Here is a 27597-nt window from a genome sequence, read left to right as displayed (position 1 = left end):
AAGCCCCTTGTACTGCTTGCTTCCACTCTTATCCTGTTCAGCTGAAACTTTTTTTGTTGCAACGTTATAATGAACAGATCTGTCCTTAATTACAAACAAAACTATTATGTATTATTATAATCGGGACAATGCAGCTGAAAGTTAAGTTTTATTTTAATACCCTAAACTTAAACAAATTTAAGCAGCAAATAAGAGTAATTGAAAATGGGGATTTTTTAGAAACTCACTCTCTAATGCATCCTATGGTTACAATAATATAATAGCCTAAATATTAAGATTCCATCCATCACCATAAACTAATTAAAACTCTAGATAACATATGATTTAGTAGTCAAAGTTACTTTTTTGAAGGCTTTCCCCCCAGTTGTACAGAACTGTTCACCTTCATTTGGAGTCTTGCTGCATTAGCAGCATGCATTGGGGAATTTCATTTTAAGCCTGAAAACCTTCATGGTTAAACTTAAGGCAGATGTATCTTATGGCCAGACAAGAGCTTCTGCCAAACTTCTCCCTGTGGAAACTGGTATTTCCTTGTAGAATCTTCTTTCATTTCAGTAGAATATCCAGCATCCTGCATAAAGAAAAGTTTTTTGCATTAATGATAACGTTGCAAGGAGAAAACTAGTTCCATGACTTTGTTTTAAGAAAGTTTATTTTTTGTGCAACTTGTTTTACATAATATCAGCTGTAAGCATTGTTGAAATTCTAATTTCTAAGCAAATATTTCATAGAAGTCTGAAAAGTCCAGGTTTGTGTTTTTGTTTTTTTTCCCTACGAGGCCTGTAATTAAACAATGGTCTTCAATTTTGGAATACGAATATATAATTTTTCATTTGGGTGCCATGCTGGACATTACTTGAAAACATCCTTTCAATTTACTATCCTTCCTTTTTATGCTAACAGCAGTGTTGAATAAAACATGCAAAACAAAGACCAGAGAACTGCTTTAGATTGAGGTTCTAAGCATGGTCATATTCTAGATTCAAGAGTGTATTTTGGATTTTTTATTTTGCTGTTCAGAATCACCAAGTTTATGCTATGGCTTACTGTACTAGCATACTACAGGGCCTTTGGTAAAGTGACCTGTCAAAAGTCTTCCAGTACTTGTATCAAAGATGCTTTCTTTACTGTGCCACTGAAATATAGCTGACACTGATAGCATACCTGTGGTGGCATGTAGCAAGCCTTTTTGATTATTACAGGATATTTGAAATGTTCATGCAGGTGATCAACATATTCACACATTCTGGAAGAAAAAGTGGGGGTTAGGAACATAGGATTGGAAGAAGCCTCCTGGGTCATCAAGTCCTAACCTTTGCTATTGCAGGCAACCATATAATCCTTTCCATTAATTAAACGTGCTCCTTTAAAACAAGTGTATGGTTTTCATTTTGTCCCCACTCCCACTGGAAGTCTGTTGCAGACCTTAACTGCTCTCATGATTTAAAAGCCTATTTTCTAACTGCTATTATCCTTAAAACTTAAATAGTTCTGTTTCTTCCCTGGTCATGTCTAATGTATTTGTAGAAATCAGCTATCTCATGCAACTTACATTCTGCTAGGCCAAATAAGCTTTCCTTCCTGCTGATCATGGGATCACAGACAGACTTAACTAGTTCAAATTAATTTTTTTTTGTTTCATATGAACAATCAGAGCTGTTCACTATGTTAAATGAGACTTTATGCTAGCAAGATATTGAGGTACTAAAACCTCTACTGAAAGATCTCATCATAGGCTCACATTTACTTTTTTCAGATGCATCACATTGGCTCATAAACTGGTAATCAGCTAGTACAGCCAGGTCTTTCTCTGTTGTTTCCATCTATGGAGCTCCCAGCTTATAGCAGAAGGTCTTGTTACTAATTCCTTAATGCAAAGTCATGTACTCTATATTATTACATTTAATCCCATCTTTATTCATCCAGCCTTGCAATCATCCATTACTCCCTGTTTGATGCTCTTAATCTCCTACCTATGTATCATCAGTAAATAGAATTTGGCCTCTCCTTTTTTGTTGTTTCTAAATATATACAATAAACATGTTTATGGCCTTGTCTCTGACATGAAAAAAAATGGATAAAAAGTAATTTAACCAGAATTACCAGCAGTTTAGGAAGAATCTTTCTTGACATACAAAATCTACTGCTAGCTAGTGCCTTATGTAGGTTGGAAAATGCATTTTAGACTAGCGCATGTATTAGAAGAAAGCACATCACAGAATACCCAGCTCAGCCCATCACTAGTGAGAATTACTGATCTCAATTAAATTAATCAGTACAAGAATATTTGGCAGAAGAAAAGCCCTTTGGCCAGGATATGAGATTTAGGAGGGCCAAAATTAATTTTCTTGTTTAATACATAGAAGTTGGTATGATTGTATTAATGGTGGTGCTTAGTGATTTTTGCAAAAGCTTGCGATTCATAATTAACCAGCATGAATACAGAATGTGTGCATGTACACTGGGCATTTAAAGGAGTGTAAACAAGAAATCATGGCAACAGAAGTCATTAGTGGAGCAACTGAAGGGTTGTCAGTGGGGCTGCTGCTTAACACCGAATTAACTAGAACAAAGCTGTAATCTCTAGAGCAGCCAAATGTATTACTTTATCAGGAACTGAAATATTTTGTACCATAAACAAAGCTTAAGGAAATTTAATTATATTGCTCCAAAGACCAGAAAGATTAAACACACATTGGAATGGCTTACATGGTTAGTTATAATGTGAGCACAGGTGAAGCTCCAGATATTTTCATTTAATAATTACAAAACAAGTACAAGGAAAACACTGGAACAAGCAGACAACTGGAAGGACTCAGGGAATTCTTGTTTGCAGAGTTCACTGCAGACAAAGGATAGCAAGATCCTATACTAGTGATTTTCAACCAGGGTGCCATGAGATCCTATTAATGGGTGTTGTGGGTTGCCATGTAATATTAGGTGTGCAAACATCTATGCATGATTCGCAAGATGAACTCAGAGATTTCGAATGGGAATCCCAATAGGAATAGCATTAAAAACATTCTGACCTGTCTTTCTGAGTTTGTTGCAACAGAAGAATAGTTCTATTCTTTTTTAGGAGTCAAGAAATGAGCAAAAGCTAAGAGCTGGCATTTTCCAAGGGGTGCCTTGGAGTCTAAAAAGACTGAGAACCACTGTCCTATAGTATATTTTAAAAAGACAAAAGAAGTTGTTTGATCCTTTTGGGAAGCTCTGCCTGGAACACTACACCACTTGGAGAAGATTGCTAATTCCATTTTAGTAAACCGTGTGGAAAATGCCTAATGTAGCTGTCCCAGCAGCTTCCTTTTGTTTTCCCAGATGGCTGTACAAAGGGCTCCAGACTTGCCATTAAAGGGTCAATCCCCTGAAGTTTTCTCCAGTGCTGTATGTCACTGGCATCTTCGAGCCTTTGTCACTTACCTCTCTGTTCTTGGGCTGCATTTTTACTATGGTTTTACCCAAACCCTTTTCTATATTTTTTTTCTTTTCAGTTGTTTTCTCTTTGTGCCTTCCAAACACATTCCCTCATATCCCCTCCCTCAACTCCAAGAAGCAAATCAATCAGTTTGGACCATGTCTCAGCACTAAATACTTTGCCTATATACTGCATTCCCCTTCTTTGGACTATATTTTCCCTTTTTAGATTAGCTTCCATGTCTCATGTATTTTATACTGCACTTAACACACCTGGGTTCTACTGCAATACAAATAGGAAGCAGCAGTTGTAATCAGTAGAGCTATTCACATGGGTAAGAGAAACAGGATTTCCTTCTTTTGGTAACATCCTATCTTTTACCACAGTCTATGTCCATATTTTGACTTTGGCAACACATATACATGGCTACCATTGTAGCCAGAAGAAGTTGGATAAAGGGAGAATACAGCTCTAACATTATCAATCAGCTTCAGTCAAAAACACTTCTGGGTCTTCATTTTTGGCAGTTGCACAGTGAAGTTCAACACATCCCTTTAACCCTGATTTTCAAACTTCATAATGGCTACTGAAAGACAAGTATATGTCAAAAGCCTCTTGGAAAGGTAAAACACCTCTGCTGTTGAATGTTTTAGCAGTAGCTTGTATTACTAACCTGTTTTCAAGACTTCCAGATATTGCAATATAGTCAAATAGTATCAAGTGCTGTACTAACTCGCAGAGCCCGACACCCCCAGCATGAGGACACACAGGAACTGAAATCAAAGCAGAACAGTTCTTACGTATCACAGCTACGAACAAATGACCAGATTATTAAGAATCCTGTTTTAATTCTTTGTTGGTATTTAACTTGTAGTGCTAAATCCCAACTATGCCCACCGCTTCCCCAAGTCAACCGTAGGGAAACAGAACACCCTACATTAAGGAATCATTTTGATATAGTGCTCAAGCATGACAGAAAACAATAGATTACAGAAACATGCAAGCTGACACTTAGTGAACACACTGCAAGAGCTGAAGAAGCTGCATGGCAGACAGGCTTGAAGATGACAATTTTGGTGTTACTGCAACATTCCCAAAAGCCTTACTTTGAAACTTTTTGGCCATCAGCAACACAGCCAAGTTTTCATTCACACTTCCCAGTCTGCAGCTGTCAATCTGGAGATAGCTCAGGGCTTTAGCCTGTAGGAGCTGTTTAAATATCACTTTATTGTGGCACTGCAGGGGGAAAAGAAATTGAGACCACAAGCCCATGGAATTGGCAAAATATTACAAGAACTGTTGGCAGCACAAATCTAAACAATTGTACCACATTCCTACTGCTTCCTCAAGTTCTTTTTGTCATGCTGCTTACACAGAAGATGGCCTAAAATAATTCCCAGCATTAAATAATCACTACATACTTGCAAGAAATTATGCCTGTTTTGCAGCTTGGGGAGAATATACAAATGTTGATTTGCCTAAGCTGATGCAGCAGTCTCAGTGGCAGAGCTTAATATGGAACCCAACAGCCCTAACCCAATGTTTCTTGTTCTATTCACTAACTAAAACTTCCACTCCTAACTGAACAATATTCCTTATCTGAATGATTGGACTGCTCCAGCCCTGGGATTGCAAGAGTGGACCACTTTAGAGCAGGCCAGAAAAAAAGAGTGACGGTCTTATAGTCATGACACTTGGCTAAAGCTTTACTTCTGGCTCTGCCAGAGATATATGGTATGGATCTTGGCCAAGTCAATCTCTTTATGGTTCATATTCCCATTTTTTAAAAATAGGGAAAATAATACTTCCTAATTCACAGAAGAATGAGGATAACTCCATTAATGCTTGTTGCTCGGAGATTCTTATGAGGAACTGGCCTTTATTTTATAAGACAGACTTGCCTTAATGAGCAATTAATTCAAAGCCAACCTCCTCAATAGATGTTCATTGTGCAAACAAAACCTAAATGTTTGCCATTAGATAGAATAACACAAATAGAGTGAAAGCAGTGCAGTATTTTTTCCTCTTGCTGGAATGCAGTATTTCTCCAGTTGCTGTCAAGATCTGAGAAAGTGCTAATTCATGCGCTTGGCTTAGTAGATTTAGTATCAGGCCTTGGCAGGAAGAAAGGTACAATAAAAACCTATTAATAGTGTTTACATTGGTATGGTGACTATTATCTCTTAACAGTACCAGCCATTTTACTGAGATCTAGCAATTTATAACAGATACAGAAACAAGTTCTGGAAATGGTTTCGGGACTGATTACTAGGGCTATGCGAAATGGCAACGTTTTGTTTTGCCTTGAGTTTCGAGGTTTTGATGGAACAGCATTTCATGTCGAATTTCATTTCCATTCAAAACAGCTGTTCTGTTTTGCTTTGTTGAAACAGTGCAGCTGTTTCAATGTTTTGCTAGATTGGCTGGGGCCAGGGAGTCAGCCCAGCTGGACTGACTTCCCATCCCCAGTGCTACAGTTGAAACGTTTCAACTAGCCTCGTTTTGTTTTGAGGCTGTTTCGAAGACCTTTGTTTTGTTTCGATTTTGCTGTTTCGACCTCAAAATGAGTCAAAGCAGTGTCAAAATGAAATGGCCAGTGAAATTTTGCACAGCCCTACTGATTACTTCCGCCACTAGATTCTGTCCAATGGTGCTGATGTCTATGCCTTTTATCATTAGTGCCGACAAGAATTTATCTTAGGGGGATGTAATTTCAAATTAAAGGTAGTAATTTCAGCAGTTCCTTGGTCACGAATCATTAACATTCTACTTGTCCACATTTGGATATGAGGTCTCAGATATGACATGGACCACAATGAAGTGAGGACGCCAGTGTCATCACAGTCATTGTTTAACCATCAATCCAGGTTCTTAAATTAACACCCATCACCACAGAGTCTGAGCATCCTACAACCATTCAGCTGGCACAATTTGGTCCGACTGTCAGTCTTTGCTCATAAAGACCTAGGTCTTTAATAGTTTGCCTTCCTTTGAATAATCAGACATTTTTTAAACCAGGGGTTGTCAACCGGGGGTATGCATACTCCTGGGGGTACTTGGGAAGGCCCTAGGGCAGTGGTCACCAACCAGTCTATCTTGATCGACTGGTTGATCATGGAGCCTCTGACAGTTGATCCTAAGAGGTGGTGGGCTGGGGGTGAGGCCGGTAGACCCTGGGGTGCCCTTCACTTACAAAAAGTGATCTGCACCATAAAAAGGTTGGACACCACTGCCCTAGAGGGTATGTGTGGGCAGGCAGGGATGGAGCACCGCCACCCACCACCCTGCGCCCCCACCTCTCAGAGGGGGAGCTAAGGTGAGGGCAGTGGCCTGTGCCTTGAACTGGAGTGAAAAAAAATAAAAAGCTGTTATAGTACAACCTCATTATAACAACTCCTGCTTCCTGACAGCAGGAACTGATTTTTATCATTATTATGACATATTATTATTGACCAATCGCATTAAGAGTGAATACCCTCTTTTAATGCACTTTTCCCCAGCCCCATGATGGCTTGCTATAACAGGGACATAGTGTATGCCTACCATAGAGGTTGGAACCTTCTAAAAGCATCTTTGCTTTTTTTTTTTTTTTTTACATTGAGAATCAGAAAATTTAGGTGCATCTTAAATTCAAGGGCATCTTATATTTGAAGGGATACAGGCCATGATTTAAGTTTGTCTGAGACCTGTGGGAAATCTTGGATTCTGCCTACCTTATATCCATAACTATCAAACCCTTCATCTGAGTCAACCTGCGCAAGGTGGCATGAGATGGGATCAAAGTCACTGAGAGCTGTAGGTGCCCGTCAATTATTTAGGAACCTCGGGATTGGACCTTGATTCAGACACTATCAATCAAACATTAAAAAGTGAGCCTCAAACAACATGAACATCCTCTTCCTTTCACTTTTCAATTATTAAGATTTAGACACCAATGACTATTTTTCAAGAGAATACTGCAGATGACAGAGGCAACATAAGAATCCTTAATGAGATGCTGAACTACAACTCGCTAACATGGCAAGGGGACCTAGTGTGGTATAAATGGACTTGACAAAAGGGTTGTGGCCAGAAGTTCTAGTCCTGGCTTCTTCTCTGTCACAAGCCAATTGCCTGTCTTGATCTCTCAGTTCCCCTACTGCAATAGAAAATTAATTATGTTCATAGGAATGCAATGAGGAATAACATTTATTTCAACAGAGCAGTGAGAGTGCTTTACAATGCTGGCTGTTATATTTATTATAGATACCTCAACACAAAACCTTTCCTGACTCTCCATACAGATGCATGTGGGAAGAAGGGAAATACGATACATGGTTGGAAAGAAGATATTCCTGGTAGGCATTAGCTGAACTTATGCTATGTGAAATATATCTAAGGATGTTTTCAATTGCGTTATTCAAACCCCTAATGAAAAACGAGAATGAATGTTGGCATAAATCCTCAAAGCTTATTGCCATAACTACATTCAATAGAAAGGCAAAATTAAAACTATACTTACTTGCTCTCCTGTTGCCACGCCAATTCCTAATGGTGCTAAGGCCTGCAAATAAAAATACATTTAGAAGTTATTTCTGCTTTGTAATTCCCCAGCACAGTTACTTAACAGCAAGAAAAGAGGTGGGATAGAATAAGAGTAATGTTTGCCACTTACTCTATGTAAGTGATAGAATGTTTTTAAGTGCATTTTATATCACTCTTGCTATACTAAAACCACAGATGAGGGCATGTGCTGTGATAAGGAAACATGCATATTGGATGTCTGTGGCTCTGCTGTTAACTGTATCATATGATGAGCACTTATGTTCTGTTAATATTACACTTAAATCTTCATGGAAACATCGGTTCACATTTCTTAGAACGTGCCTGCTATACAAATTAAAGCTGGACAGAAACCACCTACAAAGTTGTTACATTTTCAAGCACTAACTTTATAGTTGGTTACTTTGCACATGTGGCTGGTTTAAATTTATGCTGTGTGATAATTATAGATTTCATACACATTAGGGCTGGAAAGGACCTCATGAGATCATTGGGTCCAGCCCCCTGCCCAAGGGGCAGGAAGTCAGCTGGGGGTCAGATCACCCCAGGAAGATAAGCATCCAAGTGTTTCTTAAAGGTATCCAGAGTAGGTGCTTGCACCACTTCTGGCGGGAGTCTATTCCAGACTCTGGAAACTCAGACAGTAAAGACGTTTTTCCTTATATCCAGTCTAAAATTGATTGATGACACCTTGCAGCAGTTTGTGACTGTTAGACCTTGTCTTCCCTTGGCGAACAGACACTATTCTGGTTCCTGATGCGTACCCCTTATATACTTATAGGCTGCCACCAAGTCACCCCTGAGCCTTTACTTCTCCAGGCTGAAAAGTCCCATGGCTCTCAGCCTCTCCTCATAAGCCCTGTCCTCTTGACCTCTAAACATGTACATGGCTCTCCTCTGAACTCTCTCAAGTTTCTCCACATCCTTTCTAACTTGTAGAGCCCAGAATTGGATATAGTATTCCAGTTGCGGTCCCACCAAGGCCAAAGAAAGCAAAACCCAAGAAGTCACCCTCTGCCTGAGATGCATCGGTAGATGCAAGATGGAATTTATTTGCTTTGCTGGCTGCAGCATCACATTCGTGGCTCACATTCCTCTTGTGGTCAATCATGACCCCCCAAGTCTCTTTCAGTCATGCTAGTGAGTGTAGCACTGCCGAGCCTATAAATATGATGTGGGTTTTTTCTCCCAAGGTGGAGCACCTTGCATTTCTCCATGTTGAATGTCATCAGGTTTGGATCCGCCCACCTTGCAAGCCTGTCCAGATTGACCTGAATTGTCAGCCTATCCTCTAGTGTGACCGCACTTCCCCATAATTTGATGTCATCTGAGAACTTAGCCAGTCTGTTTCTGACACCCGAATCCAGATCATTTATGAATATATAAAAGAGTACTGCTCCGAGTACTGAGCCGTGGGGGACGTCACTGGTCACCATATACCATGTTGACTCAGTTCCATTGACTATCACTCTCTGGGTCTGACCAAAGAGACTTACTCTGTATGGGTGGCCAGTCTAAATGTACTGTGTGATTAGCCAGTTAACTGCAGAATATATGTAATGTGTACCAAGGACCCATGAGACCCACAAGTTTAAGGTCAAACCCACAAGTTTAAGGTCAAATCTTAGCTACCTTGCTCATTCATGCAAGCAAAGGAATCTCATGTCACTGCAGTCATGAAAACCACCACTGTAAACTAGGACTGCCATGAGATTTTCTGCCACTAAGCCAAATGGTGAAACCCGGAATTCAGGCCTACAGAAGCCAATGTGGCATGATCCTGCTACACTAAAAACCCCAGAATACAGTGCTCCACAGACAGGTAATGCAGCCAGAAGGCTTCTATTTGGTTACTTTCCCCCTTCAAAACCTCTCCTGTGAAATTTGCTATAGGGTTTTATGAGAGAATCATAGCACTACTCATTAGAAATGTACTATTACAGTAGAGAGTTGATTATCCAGAAAGTCAATTCACCAGAAAGTTGTGTATTAATAACACCATCAGCCAGCAGTTGGGTTTTGCCTGTCAGTGAGACATTGTGCACTATTTATTAACTAGTGCTTTAAGATTTTAAAACGTTCTATAATACCATACATTTATTTATTTTGTTTGTTAACATTTGCTGTACAGCATGGTAATTCTAGTTTTCAGCACTTCAAACTATGGTGTTTGATTTTTGGAAAAACTGATGATCCAGATTGATGACACTAATTATTCCAGAAAACCGACATTCTAGTATAAGTTACATTTGATTGAATACATTTCAACTGTAGTTTATGCCTTCTGACATCTATTTCATCCTGAACATTGAACATTTTATGGAGCAGCATCAGTATGTTTTGATATGTAGTCACTATGTTATTGTAAAATCTTCATTAAATTACCTTAGAAATAGCTGCGTGACCCAGAACATCATCAGGGGAAGTTGGCTCCTCAATCCATAATGGTTTAAATTCAGCTAATTTAGTCACCCACTCTATTGCTTCTTTAACTTCCCATCGTTGGTTAGCATCCAGCATCTGAGGACAATTATAAATCCAATTCACTATATCGTTTTATTGACTGTTTATATAAGAAACTGTTAAAATAATCATAACGTTGATATAAACTGATGAAAAGCAAGGAAAAAAAAAATCACAGCTGAGACTCACTCTGTTCTTATGCATTGTGGGTATCAGCTATGCTGCAGACTGCAGTGCAGTATAGAGATACCCAAGCCAGCTTTAAACATGACAGCTCAGGTACCAGATTCCAGCTGGGTGCAGAGATCCAGGAAGGCAAATTTAAGGCAAATTAATTCGGTTTCTCAGGAGGATATAGTATAAGTAAAGCACCCTGAAAAGTTTTGAGTAAACATTTTCTAACAGAAATCATTTTTCAATGTAAAATTTCATCTATTTTTCCTCAGCAACTAATTTTTTGCCTTCCAGTGAAAGTTTAGACTTTATGTTGAAACATAAAAAGACAATTGATGAAATACAGATTTGATTTGAATTCCTATCAAACATTGTAGTTTATATATGTCAAGTCTATTTTTCTGTCTGAACCAAGTTCCTGAATCAGAAATTTCCCTTAATGCACTGTGTCCAGGCACTACAATAGGCAAGTAGGACCAGAAGCTAGGTTGTGTCACGACACAACCAGGCTGGACAAAAAGAGTGCTCTCTAAAGCATAACAGGGTCACAAGGCACTTGATTTACAACAACTCTGCAGCCCCAGAAGCTTACTTCCAAACCAAATTTTACCATTTCCACCCAGAAGTATTTGAATGTTGGGGAAAAAAATTCAACCTACCAGTTCTACTCTGGAATCTCTTTACAAAACCAATCCTTCAGGGCCCAGTTCTATAGCTCTTACTGAGGGAAAATGCCTGTAAGCTTTAATAGAAGCTGTGGCACAGAATCAAATGATGTCCCTATATACGTATTATGTGCAATTTATTCTCGTTTGGTGTAAAAACACTATTCGTAGCCATCATTATTCAGGACTTGGAGAGGGTGAAGTATCTTCCAAGAACTCTGTGAAATCACATATATTAAATCAAACCATATCTGAACAGATCCTTTTTCTATTTGAAGTTACTTAAAAGTAGTAGGGTAATTAAAAACTATATTCACCAATATATTGTCAGGACCAATCATTTCTCTTATGAGTCTGCATCTATGAATGTCATCCTGTAGATCTGCACCAACCTTTACCTTGAACCTAGACACACAATGTTATGAAATGTAGGTCGCTTTTAGAGATTAATACAGCTGCGATAACTGGTTTTTTCTACAGTAAGCTGTAAACTGAAATTCACAACAGGAGGCAGGATTTTATGGACAGCATTTTTTCACTGCGTCTTCCCCTTTACCAGCAGATCTCATTCTGTTTTTACACACACACACCCACCCAATGGAAAATGATTTACCTGTGTTAGCTTTCAGCCAACAGCTTGCCAGTGAAGTAAGTTTCTCAGCGGTGCATTTACTCACTTACTGTACTGGCATGTGATATAATAGCAGAAGGAGGAAATATGCTTAAAAAATAGGTGGGAGGAAAGACATCTCTTCACAGAACGTTGAGATGGAAAAGCCCCATGAGATCTAGTCTCTCTCCCTCTCTCTCTCTGCCAAACTGAGACACCAGCCTATATTTCCTCTTGATTGTAATCATTAAGGAGAGAAGTGCAGCATTCAGGATAAGAATTTACTGTACCTTGTCCAGCCATCCTTCAATGCCTTGGTGCACAGCTGCAGAGAAAGTTACATCTATTACAATCTCTAAGTAAATCACAAACTAATAATTCACAAGCTGTATTAACTAAATTGAACTTTTGAAACATTTCTTTACTGGAGATAAAATAAACTAGATAACAACTGAGATCCAACATCCACCCAGTTAGAACAACACCTCTAAACTATACCGCATTACAGATCTTATTCATGTGCTGTACATGAAACCTCCTGTGATGTACAAATATTGCTTCCAGATACACAGAGAGCTGAACCAGATGATGCACCCAAATGGTGTTAACCAAACTTGAAAGCCTTGAGCTGAGAAGAGCTTTCATATTTTGCTGGAAAATGAGTCTCTCAGACAGAAAAAATATTACACTGGACAAGACTGAGGACCAATGTTTGTTGACAGACTTTAGCTCAGGAGTGGGCAAAATACAGCCCATGGGCCAGATCCAGCCTGCCACGCCATTCTATCCAGCCGGTGGGGGCCCTAAAAATTTAGAAAAATAAAATTTATCTGCCCTGGCTGCCTGTCAAAGACAACAAGGGGAACAGCAGGAGGCAGGAAAGTGGGGAAATGGCAGCATCAGGAGGCGAGGGAGTGGCAGTGAGCAGGTGCATGGGTGGGAGTGCAGGACCTGCAGCAGGGTCCCAAGGCCAGGGCCCAGGGCAGGGCAGCAGCAGTGTGGGGCTTCATGGAGCCAGGCCAGGCTGTGCCAGCAGGGAGAGTGGGGAGCCACCTTCTTCCCACACACTCACAGCCCCCCACAAACCCTATAGCCACCCATACCTCACACATCCACACATGCACCCACATACTCCCCACACCTTCCCCCACACTCCACATACTCACAACCCCTCCATAAAGCTGTAACCACCCACCCATATTCCCCACAGCCCCCTACATTATACAAGAGCGAGATTTTATTTGAAGCTTGTATACAATCACCTCTATGTATACTACATAAACGCATGTAAATCAGGACAAAAATAGTTTTAGAAATCCAATTAATGAATGCTGTAGTAGATGTTTGATGTTTAGAATATAATTTGGTATTTTTCTAGTTCCATGAAGGTAAAACCCCTTGGTGAAAGGAGAACTTCCAGGGGCAAGGGGGCGGGGGTACTTCTGGTGGCAAAGGTCAGGGGTTAAGGGGCAGGACTTCCAGTCAAGATGGCGACCAAGGGTGGGGCACCTGTCAAGGGGCAGGGCTACCCTTGCAGCCCTTGACAACTTGCCAAAACTTGGTAAGCAGCCCTCCACCCAAAATATTTGCCCGCCCCTGCTTTAGACACATCTGCCAAAGCTGAGACTACTAGGAGCTTGGAAGAAAGGATCTCTGAGCAACAAAATGTGTCAGAGGCTCAAGGCCTGTTTGCACAGGGATACTTGAGAAAGTTAAGATGAACTAAGGAAGATGTGACACTACAAAGCATTCATTCTCTGTATGAAGATACCCTTCTTGCTTGAGGGCTAAACTAGAGCAAGATAAAAGCCACTTAACTTCTGAATGGGAGTATACACACAAGGAATGAAAACACCAGCTTCACAACTTTACTTAATCTGCTTTTACTTTCCTAAGTATTCCCACGTAAACATGGCCTTTACTTACCCTGTCATATCTGTACCAGAGCAAAATGCTCATTACGCACAATGAACCAGGGTAAACTGACCTGCGCTGTTACCCTAATAGCTTGTTTCAGTATCTAGAGCAGTGGCTAAAACCCTAGTGTAGATACAGCCCAGAAACTCCACTCCTCAACATGGCCTTCACTCCCCCTACATCCGTGCTATGCAGGGCTTCACTTTTTGCTTCATATTAGAACTCAGCTCTTAAGGCTCTCTCTCAGGACTCAGCTCTTATGGGTCTAAAAGCCACCACTGAATGTCTGACCATCATCTATCACCACTACCCCCTGGAGAGAAATGTTTAAGATCTTGATATCAAAGAAGCAAACCTGTTTTAACTGCTGGTCTGAGTAGCCCAGCCAAGCACATGAGGTGGTGTAAGCAGGGTATCCACGTGTTAACATTTGTTCTTCTGCAAAGACAAAGACCATCATGATGAAAACGTGGTTTTCTATTCCATGGATGGCTATGTTGTACAACAATTTTACTAAAACTGTTTCTCATGGAAATGATGAGCTTAAAAAAAATAGTGTTTTAAAACAGGACAGGTCAAATGTGTTGACAAAAAATGATCCTGTTCTCTCCACAAACACTCTAAACTCAACAGAGCTGCAGCCCAGGAAAAAAAACCATTACGATGCAAGAAGCAGCATCACCATGCCAACATGGCTGACAAACATTCATCACAGCAGGGGCCAGCAAGGCAGCACAAATTTGCTCACCATATACAGTTTCCACCTCCTCCATGACTCATAAGGAAGCAATTTTATACAATGCAAATGAGAACATCAGTTTTCAACTCCCAGTTTTCTTCTTAAAGAATAGGATTCTCACCCACAAGTGCCATATTTAGGGTGTGGACACATGACAAGTACTATGGAGAAGTGCTGTAGTAAGTGTACTCAGTAGTAAGAATGGGCACACAGCCAGCTCTTCCAAGCTACTTGCTCACAGCAGACACTATTACAGCACTTGGCAAGGAGGCTGCAAGGGAGCTGGTTTGCACCCGAGTAAGCGGGTACCTTTGGGATGGTACTGATTAGGAGAGCAGACACACAAGACAGTCTATGCAGTACCATCCCCATGTAGTAAAGTTTATTCAGTTTTACCCTGGATTTGAAAGACTAAAGTCATCAGCCTGAGCACCATGCATCTGCTCCACTTTTACTATGCAGAAAAGTCCATTTATTTCCCAGTGAACATGACATGTGTCCATACCATAATACTAAACAAAGTATTCGGTCCCATTATGTTTCTAGAAAATAATTATCATATATTTTAATTTAATAGCTTACCTCTTTCTTTTTTCCCAAGTAGGCTATTTACGAGTATTTCTGCAAAGGAATGAAGGGGAAATATTACACGAATGGAAAGTACAGTTCTTTCCCACCCCCACCACTCTGCTGTTTTCAGAAAGCCAGACGCTGATCCTCTTACAAGGAGTGAACTAATCCTCCACTAGTCCTGCTGAAATCAATGAAAGCTCAAGGAATACAGGACGCAAAAGGGAACCACAATCTGCCTCTTAATGGAAGGATGACTTACCATAAGCTTCTTCTTCTGTTAGTGCATCAGTGATATACCTGAAATCTATGCAGGATAACAACTGCTTGGGATCCTGGTCAAAGAATATTTAGTGTGAAACAAACCGCAAAGAATAAGATGACACAATTACAAAAGGCCAACATTTAGATAATACACATATCAAAGCATGAGACATCCATCAGCATTTTCCTAGTTTCGCTTCCATAGAAAGTGCAGTGTACAGGTACATCAATTCACTGATTAGCCAACACAAAGATTCCAGTCTTGTACATAATTTACTAATATCAGTATAGATGGGGTCCCGTCACCATGTGTGTTGTTATACTGGGACAGGGAAGGGTCTGTAACAGTGACCTGATAAAAAGGGATGGTTTATCTAGTTGGGTATGGCCAGAACCAGCTTTGCACAACTACCTAGGAAGAGAAAGATCTTTCAGAGCAGAAACTAGCATCCGCACCTTGCAGAAACTCAGGTTTCTAGAACCTTGGCACATGCTGTATAGATGTAATTTTAGCTTGAATACATGCCAACATTTTTACTCTTAATAAAGCAAAAACTTCAGTACCCAACAGCCATCATGCCTCACAAAGAACAGGATTGTCTTACCATGTCAACTAGTAGCTTCCACAGAGGCTAGAAAACAAAACCGATTATATAATGAGAAATGAAAGATATCCATCAAAGCAGCATACAAACAATTCCTTATAAAAAGTAAAGCCCCTGTGAAGCCCCAGTGAACTTGATGGTGCACATACTTCTGTGAACTAAAAGTTAAGCACATGCATAAATCACTGCAGAGTCAGGACCTAACTCCGCAAAAGATGGATAATTAGGAGAATGCAGTATGCAGTAACATGCTTGCCTACCAGGTCTAAATATATTACCTTTCCCTCCTGCTTAGCCCACAGATCCCACACAGCATTCAGAATAGCAGCTGTTGCCAAATGAACAGCCCCTTTTTCTGGACCAATCTGTAGGCAAAAGATAAAAGACTCACATAGACGCAATTAACAATTTACTATTAAATGGAAATTAAGTCATCACATCAGTCGTAATATTCAGCCAAACAAAATAAAACAAAAACCCAGGTCAAGGAAAAATGAGCCACTGACATTAAAAGACAACCTTGTATTTACTGGAAAAGGTGGGAAGCATCTGAACTTGTTATGTATTAGTTTCAGTGTAAGAATACTACCGTGGCATTCTCCATACTGGTCTCAGCTGGATTTTCCATTTCCAAAAACCCAAACTGAATAGAACCATTTTGTGATCATGTGAGTCAATGAATGGAGAACAAAGAATGGGCAGAGAGAGGAAAAAATCTGATCTCTGAACTGGCAGAAAGCACACTTTGGAACCCAGGCCTTCCTTCTGTTAGCGGATCTGTGTGGGTAGATACCAGCATTCACTTGGAAAACAATCAACAGAGCTCTGCATGGGTAAAAGTTGAATAAATATAATTGCAATGTCCCAGCTTGCGTAAAATTAATTTTCTTTTTCTACCATAACTGTACACAGGGGTCAAGGTCCTTCTGAGCTTAGTGGCCAGACATTAGTGTCTACAGCCACTGACACAAAAAGGAGAGATGTGCTTAGCATTGCAGTCAACTTGCACTTACTCCCCTAGTCTGAATTGACTAGGTTCCCATTTACAGACAGGTCAAAAGGGGCACAAGTCCAATGTGGGGCTTGAACCCATCCCTCTGGAACTGCTGCAAGATTCCACAACTGTTCTGTAACTACAGCCTCTAAATGCAGAGATGGACTTAGGTGAAAATACATTTATACATCTATTTCACAGGAACACCCCAGATGCATCTTACCCATCGGAGCTGCCCATCACTGGTGAGTTGCCTGTAGAAATTTCTAAAATTGCTGACAATTTCTTCCATGTCTTTATGGACCACATGGGTGGAGAGAGCATTAACAGCACAAACAACTGCAAAACACACCAGGATATGTTGCTGAATTACAACAAAACATTTAGAAAAAGAATTTTACCATTTCAGGATGCAATGCTTTCTGAGTGGCTTAACCTAGTGGTCTGAACCGGCAAGAGGGAGCCAGATTTGGCATATAACTTCAGCTTTGCCATGGACTGCTAGTGTCTTCAGCCAAGCCACACAACCACTCTCCCTCCTATGTTTCCATCTTTGTTACATGAGGTTCACAATATTTTCCTCAGAGGGCTGCCAGGAGGATCAATTAGTTTGTAAAGGGCTGTGAAGACAGCTCTATTGTCTCCTGCCAGAAATTAATAATCGAACCTACTAAAGGGCTGTGAAGACGCCTCTATTGTCTCCTGCCAGAAGTTAATAATCGAACCTACTAAAGTAATGTGTACTAGTAAAAATAGAACAGCTGCCCTAAAACGCAGTAGGAAAACAGCAGTTCCATGAATGTGGTAGGCCTTTGGCAGGTATAGTACATATCTCACAAAAGAAAGGGCACTGGGAGCCACACCAAATTTATTTTTTCTATTATGTAATTTTGTTTCTGAGCATTATATAACAGTAGTTCCAACCCAGCTGTTTCAGCTCCTCAGGATCCTAATGGAAAAGTCTTGCTTGTTTCAGTGCCATATTCCACTATTGATCTCATCAGGAATTCCCAGCGGGGGGTTTTGTTAGTGCAGAACACATGCTAAGTAGGAAAGTATCTGCTTACACATGCTGTTCTAGCAGGCTGTAGAGGGTAGGGGGGCAATTACAGAAAGGACACATGCGTTAGGAATGTTACTATCATCTAAACATTTTCATTAACAGAAGAGACAAACGAAATCTTAAGAAGAAACTGAACAGATCTTAGACCAATCCTGCAAGTCACCATCGTACAGGCTTGAGATCTGAAGACCTGGGGTCATGCCTCTGTTCCATCAGACTTACCCACGTGGCCATGAGCAAAGCACTTCTGTGCTTCAGTGCCCCATCTGGAAATCAGGACTAATACCATTTGCCTACCTCACTGGGGCACTGTAAAGACAAATGCATGAACAACTGTGGGGTGCTTACACCCTACAGTATTTGGGGCCACATAGGTAACTAAAATACCTCAGCTCCCATTAACTTGAATGAGAGGCGGTTACTCAGCATTATCCAAGCCATGCACAAAGAACCAAATCCTAGTCTTAATAACGGCAGTGGTTAAACTCCCCAAGTGGATACATGAACAAGAACTGACACATTCAAGCTGGCATGTATGACTACATGCAGCATATTGGTATATTTAGAGATTATTTTTATGAGGATACAGACAAAAGTCTTGCTGGTTTTGAGCAGAAACAGTTGTGAACATTTGCTCATTTTCTTTTAGAATGCAACGGGCGATCCTTTTTTGAAGTGGGAATGGAATCAGTTCTTTAAATAAATATGGATCTAGGAAGACAAAGACATCATATAATCTGATCAAGGGTATCACATATGTTAGAATGGTTTCTTAGAGGTTGTCAGGCATTTACTAATCTCCAGACTTGAGTGGCAAGGGTTTAATGGATTACAATTGTTATTGTCATGCTGTGATCCAAGGACATTGCTAGGCAAAAGGTTACTAGACAGTAACATGTTTATAAGAGGTGCTTGGAGACCAGCATGAACATTTTCTAAGGAAAAACAGTGTGTATTAGTTATAGGACTTAAAGGTGCAAGACTTAAAACTGCATAATAACCTTAGAGCTTGGACACAGCTGTGTCCTCAATGAAAAAAAAGCATTAAATCACCCAAGTTAGCTTCCATTTACCAGGGGCAATGTACAAGCAGTGACAGCAGAGTGAGTAGGTGATGCACAGCACCCATCTACTCCTTTTGACCCCACAGTAAATGTTCATAGGTCCACATATGAACAATTTAGGAAGTGAGGGATTGGACCTGCATTGCATCCCACTTTCTCAGGCAGTGTTGCAGTGTAAGGAAGATACAAGTCAAGATTCAGACATATGCTAAGAAACAGTTGTTAACTTCTGACAAGGCCTTATAGGCATACAGTGGAGATATGGAATTGTTAGTGTTTCAGTTGTTCAGCTGTTGAGATGGCTCTGTGTACTTGAAAGCTGGGCTTTCAATTGGTTATACTTGTGTAATCTGTACGTGCAAAAGATTCATACTTTGCAATGGTATACGAACACAAGAACATAAGAACTGTTTGTGTGTATCGAAATTCTGTTCTGTTACAGATTTGAGCCAGTTTCCAATCACTTATACTGGTTTATCTGTGATTTCTGTCCCTAGCCCTTGAGGAAGAAGATGCCTAGCAAACAGATTATTGGGTGTTTCACTGATGTTTGCTTCATTTCAATACCAGTGTTGTTGTTCTTTCATGGAGAAAGATGCCCCTTTAGAGCTCTACCACTTTTTATAGATCAGTGAAAGGAAATCACTACTTAAAGTGGTAAGGAAATCTGGGGACTTGATTTAAATGAAATAAAATGAACTGTGCCAGTATCCCTTGTCACTGTGGCTGAGAGTGGATGCAGAAAGAGTGAACTAGGCATGATCAAGGTGTTTTTTCCCCCACTGTTCCTCTCTCACTTGCAGTCTCCAGCATTTAAGGCATAAGACGTTCTAGTTCAGAGGCTGTATCCCTAGTTCCTGTGCTCAGTAGCTCATGATGCCCCTTTTTTCCAAGAATTTGTCCAATCTTTCTATGTGCTATGTAAATATGGGTCAAGTACTTAAGCACCTGCTTCAGCCTAGTCCTCTTTGCCTTTTCTTGCCAGCACTGATAACACAGAGAAAACAAAGGTGATAGGCAGATACTTGACAGTTCATTTTATTTCATTTAAATCAAGTCCTCAGATTTCCTTACCACTTTAAGTAGTGATTTCCTTTCACTGATCTATAAAAAGTGGTAGAGCTCTAAAGGGGCATCTTTCTCCATGAAAGAACAACAACACTGGTATTGAAATGAAGCAAACATCAGTGAAACACCCAATAATCTGTTTGCTAGGCATCTTCTTCCTCAAGGGCTAGGGACAGAAATCACAGATAAACCAGTATAAGTGATTGGAAACTGGCTCAAATCTGTAACAGAACAGAATTTCGATACACACAAACTGCTTTAAAAAAAGCTGAAACCAGTTTAAGATAAACCTGGATGGACGCAGTATCAGACCTGAGTTAGGTTAAATCAGTTTATTGAACTTGTGTCAGATCCCCTCCAGATACAAGTTAACTCTCAGTCCCCCAGCATCCAATGATGCTTTGCACTCTCTTGCAAACCCTGCCTCACAGGATGGGCAGGCTAGTCCTGGCCCAAGCTGTCTGATCCAGCAGAGCAGGGAGGTGTTCTCTACTGCTCCCTGGCTTCTGGCCTGGGCCACTGTAGGCAAGTGGCTGCATTTCTGGAATCAAAGGTGAAAGAATGTATATTCACTTGCTTATCGGTTCAATCTACGCATCTTAGATTAACCTGCAAAGACTGAATTGATTCAGCCTCAGGCTTTTTGACCGTCTGTACGAGGTTCTAGAATGTCATGCCTTAATGACACAGAAATAGAAATTTCTTGAGCACAAACCCTGGTATTAAGGGGACAGGACACAGAGAAGTTTGTGTGAAAATTCTGTTCATTTCAGAGAAGAGGAACTTGATCCTGTAGGTTCCAATACATTTATAACACATGCAAACATTAATTAGCAAAACAGTCCCATTAAGACCACTCAGATGCTTACAGGCATGCTTGGAATAGAATGAGAGCATCTGACACGCTGTAAGATCAAGCTCACATTTATCACAGACATGCTTCCAATGGTCACCGTTCAAACATGTTGGGCATCTGAGAGGTATGTTTAGATCTGCGGTTCTCAAAAAATTTAGATTGAAACCACCCCTGGGTAAATGCTGGCTTTTGGCATTTACTTGTTTCTTGACTACAGAAAAATAATAGGGTGATGCTTCTGTGACAAAGAACTCAGAAATACCACAACAGGTCAGAATGTTTTGTGACACTATGAATTCCTAGTTGCAATTTCTGGGTTTATCTTGCGAATGACATATTAGTGTTTGGACATCTAATAGAACTAATGTTCTGCAGCACCTGGAACAAAAATCTCACACCACCTGAATCATTGGTTTAGAACTTTAAATTATTAGGAGAAATGAAAAGCCCAAAAACCTAGTCTGTCAAGAAAACATTTTGAAACTTTTCCAGTGTCCACATAGTTGGATGGCCTTGTACAAATGGCACGGCCCACCTAGGGCTCCAGATGTTACCAATTAATAGAGCTGAATTGGCATTAACATTTGCTAGTGTCTGTGGATAGGGTAAAGGAGCTTTAAATGTAAGAGGCATATAATCTCTACTCCCCTTTCCTAAGAATAAAAACAGATATGGACTGTCCAAGACCATATCTTAGACATACATAGTAAAGTTCTTAGATTCCTGAATTGCTCAACTGTGAAATACCTTCTTACTAAGTTAACAAACTGTGTAATAATTTCAACATTTATACATTAGAGAGAATATAAATCCAGCCACCATTTGCCTTTATTCCTTTTTTAAAAAAAACTTTTCTAGTGTAGTCAACACTCATGCTGGTGTTTTACAAATATGACATACAATCCTGACCTTTCTAATCAAAGGCCTTGAAGCTGTAAAGGAAAATGAACAGATGGATGAAAGTAGATGGGAAGTCAAAGGGACTCTATTCCCTGGACCTTCACATAGTTCTCTGTGGAATAGGGCTTGAATTTAAAGCCACTGTAGGTCACTGATACTACTGAAAGTATCACTGGGGATAACAAAAGATTTGGCCACAATAAGAACTTATGTGAAAAAGCATGACTGTTAACAGGATAGGATTTTCACCATCCTGTGGAAATCCCATCATGGTATGTACAAAACTAACGCACTCTTGCTGATGCTATCTTCCTCTATCTCTTCTAAATGTCTGTGTGCATACACCAAATGATCAGCAAGGGTAAGAAGCCCAATCCTGAATACTCTACGGCAACTGCAATTTTCAGTCACCCGTTTCCTGTTTTTATACAGCAAGAAGGGAAACAGAGAACTGCAGGAGATGTTAAAGCTTAAAACATTCACAAGGCATTTGTTAGTTTAGAATCAGACAACTGCAGGCAGGATCACAATTCTGAAACAAGCTGTCTTATGGGAGTCTGTAAAAGGAGTTTGCAGGACTGGTCAAATAGGTGACTGATTAGAACAAGGATTTAACACATTGGTTAACCTGTAGCCTCTACAACCCTGGACTTTATAGCCTTCTACGCTGCTCCAAGAGCTGTCACTTATAAAAAGATACCGTGTGAAGGCAAAATCGTTCCCTGTATTTCTTTCGAAAAGACCCCAACAACATTTTCCATTGGACTTGGGGCTCATTTGAATGTCAGGGCATAATAATAACTTACCAACTTCTGTGCCTTTACCCAATGTAAATGTTAAGCCATAACCTTTGAGTCCGTCATGCGCATCGGTTTCAATTACAACATAGGCAGCAGAATAGTCAGGGTCCGGGTGCTAAATTGAAGACCAAAAGATTGGTGCAAGAAACTTAACAGAGGAAGACAGGCACCAATTCACCCGCATCTTAATCACATACCTGAAGTAGCAGCACTATGAAGGACTCCCCCAGGCAAGCTAAGTTTGGTGCAACAGAAACAGAAGCCTGGGGAACTACACAAATCATCTCCTCCCTCCCCTGCAGAGTTTTTTTAATTCCAGCCTTTTAGGGAGTGACATGCTGAGGGTGTTACACAAATCCATTTGATGCGACTGAACGTTAAAGGTTCACGAAGGAGAATCTTGAGCCTCGGGAACTTCAGTCTTTCAATGATCTCAGCCGCCTGCCTCTCCGGGGACAAGCTCCCTTGGCGACTGTGCCCCTGCCAGGGCCCAGCAGCTGAGACCTGCATTGGGCACAGCCCCGTCCTGCGAGCCCAGGGCAGCGCTTTGGGACCGGGAGCCGCGCTTACCATAGCATCGGAGCCATGGTGGCCCAGAGAGGTGGGGAAGCGCACGTCGCTCACAGCCAGCGCGGTGATCCGGCCCCGCACCATGCCAGCAGCTCCCCGGCCACTGGCACTGGGAAGTAGCCGCTGGCAGCCTCTTCCGTGTCCGGAAGCCCTGCTTCGCTCCGATTGGTGCGCGTACGTCCGCCTCAGAGTTCCGATTGGCCGCTTGGGGCGCTCTAGAACTTAGGAGACACAGTTGTGGAATACCGAGGCGGAGAGAGGGGAAACGGGAGGAGCTGACTAGCGTTGCCGTAGCTGCTGCCAGTCTTTGCTCGGTTAAATATTATCCTGCCAAGTTGCAGTTAGTCTCTAACTTTCTGCCGCCTTTGGATTGCGGGGATATGGTCTGGCTCCTAGCAATGCCGACCAGCCGGGAAGTCGGTTTCACATCACGGTCTGAGTGTGGTTGCACCCAGGGGCAGGATTTGAGCCTCCTTCTTGATACTTGAGGGGAGCGGAGCTGCTTGCGGGGGAGAAGAAACAAATCAATGCACGCTCTCTTGTGCTTTATGTTCACGTTATGGATGTTCTTAAAAGGGACGCATTTGTGACAAGACTGGAGAGAATCAGTCCAGGTTTAGCAACATGCTATCACTTCCTGTGTAAAACAGGGAGTTCATATTAAAAAAATAAAGTCGCCAGCTGCCAGGAGATTTAAAGAGTCAGTTGCTGGAGTCATATGAGACTTGGTTTTATAGCAGCAAAACAACAACAAAAAAGATAAGCTTCTAGCCCCCAGGTATAAGAGAGAAGCTGGAACACAGGGCTGGAAGGGACCTTAAAGATGAAACAATCATAAAGCTAAAAATATTTTAATAGTGTACAAACTATATATTTTTAGAAAAGCTAATAAGGAAACACAGCGTTTGACTCCTAATTTTTGAATGCTTGAACTTGCTGATAATGAGGGCTTTCTTGGGATGTCTTCTTAGCAACCAAAGTAAAATAGCTGTAATGACTAGGAAATTTAGTTGTCTGCAGTTTACAATGTCATTGGTCTGATCTAATATGGCAATTCCAATGCTTTTACTTTGGAAAGTATAAATGATAAAATTAAAACAGCATTTCACACTAGCTTTGGTACTGTATTTTAGACAGTAAGACCACATTCTACTGCCACTGGCACTGAAGTGTTAGAAATGCTACCAGCATTTACTATGAGATTTGGTGACCATCTAGATGAATAGATAGATTCAATCAAAGGTCTTCATGTTGAAATGCAGAACAGTTACAGGTTAAAAAGATGGTGTTCAGCAGACAGACACTAAGGGCAGGTCTGCCCAGTACAATGCTGGTATCTATCACCTGCAAGTGTAGGGCTTGGGTACAGCAACACACAATTGTACAATATTACTAAACAAAATACTGCTTCCCCATATCTGTAGCTTGGATATCTCTGCAGTGCACTGCCTTGTGCCATATAGACATACCCTAAAGAACAAGACCATTTTCTGATATCCTGTGTAAAAGTAAGTATTGTTTTTTCAGAAGGAGAAACCTGCAATGGTAGGAACAGGTCCTCCACAGAGCTCAATATGAGTGAACCCAGGCTCCTGCTTGGATTTCCATTAAAATGTTTAGGACTACACAAGCAGCACAGAAGAATGTACATACAGAGGATGCGTAAGATATTGATGAAGCACTCAGGAGTATACTTCTCATGGCAGGGACCTTCTAACTTTACAGATAAAGTAGCTAACACTTCCCTGGACCTGTAAGTGATAATAAATATTTCTTAAGGTCATCCAGACATCTTACCAGAAAGTAAATCAGCATCAGTTGCACTACAGTAAATCATCTTATGTATGCTCTTCCCTGGTGGTAAGCATATTAAACTATGGTAGTTTATTTCTCAGTGAAAGAGGGGTTAGTTAACAAGCTGACATAATAAACCACCACCCACTTTAGCAGCAGTTGTTCATACATCCATATAGATGCATACCCATAGCAACCTGATCATTTCACAACAGTATATCAGGAAGCCCTAGCTGGTAGGAAAGGATGATACTATCAGGCTATTGAAAAGGTTTTCCTAGGAAACAGTTCCGTAAAGGTCTTTTCCTGACTGCTACTTACCTGAGAGAACTTAGCCAGTCACTTTCCCTTTCTCTGCCTCAGCTTTTGTAAAGTGCTTCAAGATCTAAGGATGAAAAGATCTAGCTAGTGCAATTTAATAAGGAACCCCAGACAGATACTGTAGCTAGACAGTTTGATCAAAGGGAGCTTGAGTGTGGAACAGGTGTGTATTACTTAACAGTTCAACATCTCAGACAACTGGCTGACTTGGCAAGGTCAAGATACTGCTAATTGGCTGAAACCCATTTCTCATTCCCTAGCTGTAGAGGGTTTACTGTTTGCCGATCACCCTAATATTAGAACTGAAACCAAGGGGAGTATCTGTTGGTAAGTACCATAATATGTTTGCTATCTACTTTACTTAATTCAATAACAGCCTTAAGTATTTGGGCTCTTTTAATGCCAGTTCCTCTAGAGGTTACTTTTGGCTTTTAATAATCTACTCATCTTACACTGTAGACCTAACAGAGCAATCAATCAGACTGTTTGCACATGAAAAATCTCTCTGGAAGTAGCTGTCTTTCTGACAAAAGTTTTAAAGAAGATTAAATGTAATGCTTTCAAATTCAGTGCTTCTGGGAATTCTTGGTGTTCTGTGACTACACTATAAGCACTTGCAGGTTGAACATTCATTCTCTTGACTGGTTAGTACAGGAGACAGCGAGGCACCAAAGGAAGCTACTGCAGCCTCCTACAGTGTGCAAGAGTAGGTCTCCAAGATTGTATTTCTGCTTTTAAGTAATCATAAAACTGATCAATCATAAAATTAAACATAAGCATAGCAGAGAGAAGGCGCATCACTACACTACAAGGGAAAAATCAATTAGCATGGTGGATTGGATAAATGAAGACAATCTATCACCAGTTGAAATCCAGGGAAAGTCAAGGAAAAATAAATTATGAGCATATGCTAGATTTTTCAAGGACATATGTAAAATACACTGGTAGATGCATCTATATCACAGTGCTTCCTTCTTAAATTCTAGCTGAAAGATTAAAGAATTGTGCAGCTGCAGCATAAAATAATGTATTAGCAGGGTACCTTATAGTGCTCCTTTTACTCTATCTATTGATAGATACCAACTTGACCACTTGACTATTATATCACATACTCAAATTCACTATTTTATACAGAATTTCCTTTTTAAACTTCCGATTTCTTCCCAAGTCCCTGTCAAATATTGATAGAGATCGGGCTCATTCTTTTTTGTTTGATGGAAAGTGGTATTAAAGACCAAAGCATGTTTCTATTCACCTAAAATGAGTAGAAAATTTACAAGGGGTGCTGTTCCAGAGGAGAGTATGAACAGTTTGAAAATGTCCATATTATAACAGTAATTAAAAATTTACCAAAGTGTATGACTCAGTAAATGAAAAGTGTTGTACATACAGCAGGTATGCATTTAGGCTCTAGCACAACTGGAAGAAAAAACCTAACTAGATTCTATAAAAACTCAGGCTCCTGAACCTTGTGTCAGGTATCAAAACATTTTATACACTTCATAGGGAAAGTTAGCTACCTTGGATTGAGAAACCCATACACTGAAGGAGCAGCTCCCTGAAGCCAGCCAAAAGAAATAAACCAAAGCACAGATGCCATCTAATAAGACCCCGCCCTTCTTTGAAATCTAGCATGACTTAAGACTGCAAGCAGGAGCCTCCATATACTTGGGATCCTGAATTCTTCGGCCTTAGGCAGCCAAACCCAAATCTTTCAAAAAACTGACAAAGGCTTTTTTTTCAGTAGGAGAAAGAGGCAGCCTAATTTGCCCATATACATTGCAGCAACATTTCTGCATTTTCTGACAGGCTGGTGGAAATACAAGATTCTACATCTTTTGATAAAAGTTTTAAAATGGATGTTTTACGGTGTTAAACATACTAATATTTATAGTAGTCCCTTTTATTTTGGTATTAAACTTGGATAATACAGTCTTTCCACACTTCCAGTTTTTTTGGTGTCACAAATTTGCTTAGGATTTCACAGCCATCATCATAGATGAATGGCATATTGTAACTGGTCCACTAGTTATTCTTTCAGATTGTGAGCCTTGGTTTAAACTACACTTCTTCAGGTCTTCATGATCCTGAGAACTCAAAACATATGAAAAATAAAAAATAAGAACTTTCTATGCCTGCAAGATCTAAAATAGCCTTCCTTTTTCTCTAAAAAGCAGGATCATACAAACAATTGTACTTT

The 27597-nt window shown here is 40.4% G+C and overlaps 1 protein-coding gene across 3 annotated transcripts; it reads right to left on the bottom strand.

Annotated features, from left to right (window-relative positions):
• Nucleotides 1-135: 135 nt before the first annotated feature.
• On the bottom strand, nucleotides 136-23421 carry ENOSF1 (enolase superfamily member 1). Of its 3 annotated transcripts, none has more exons than XM_090039766.1 (16): nucleotides 23283-23421; nucleotides 22719-22827; nucleotides 17185-17300; nucleotides 16246-16332; nucleotides 15968-15994; nucleotides 15361-15433; nucleotides 15111-15149; nucleotides 14145-14227; nucleotides 12163-12197; nucleotides 11580-11667; nucleotides 10346-10480; nucleotides 7920-7961; nucleotides 4525-4654; nucleotides 4092-4191; nucleotides 1165-1246; nucleotides 136-571 (listed from the first exon to the last, which is right to left on the bottom strand). In XM_090039766.1, exons 1-16 carry the CDS (start codon nucleotides 23364-23366, stop codon nucleotides 461-463), a joined length of 1341 nt encoding a protein of 446 aa, XP_089895892.1. In that variant the 5' UTR covers nucleotides 23367-23421; the 3' UTR covers nucleotides 136-460. The 3 variants fall into 3 exon arrangements, with proteins under 3 accessions (XP_089895892.1, XP_089895891.1, XP_089895893.1); XM_090039765.1 differs by lacking the exon at nucleotides 23283-23421 and adding an exon at nucleotides 22910-23271; XM_090039767.1 differs by lacking the exon at nucleotides 22719-22827 and having other exon boundaries at nucleotides 23283-23414.
• Between the last annotated feature and the right edge of the window lie 4176 nt (nucleotides 23422-27597).

This window comes from Crocodylus siamensis, chromosome 3 (genome assembly GCF_052110815.1).
Source record: "Crocodylus siamensis isolate JL-2025a chromosome 3, ASM5211081v1, whole genome shotgun sequence".
In the NCBI taxonomy this organism is placed as follows: Eukaryota; Metazoa; Chordata; order Crocodylia; family Crocodylidae; genus Crocodylus; species Crocodylus siamensis.
The sequence above is the reverse complement of the archived record's forward strand: the minus strand, read 5'-3'. Positions and strand labels throughout refer to the sequence as shown.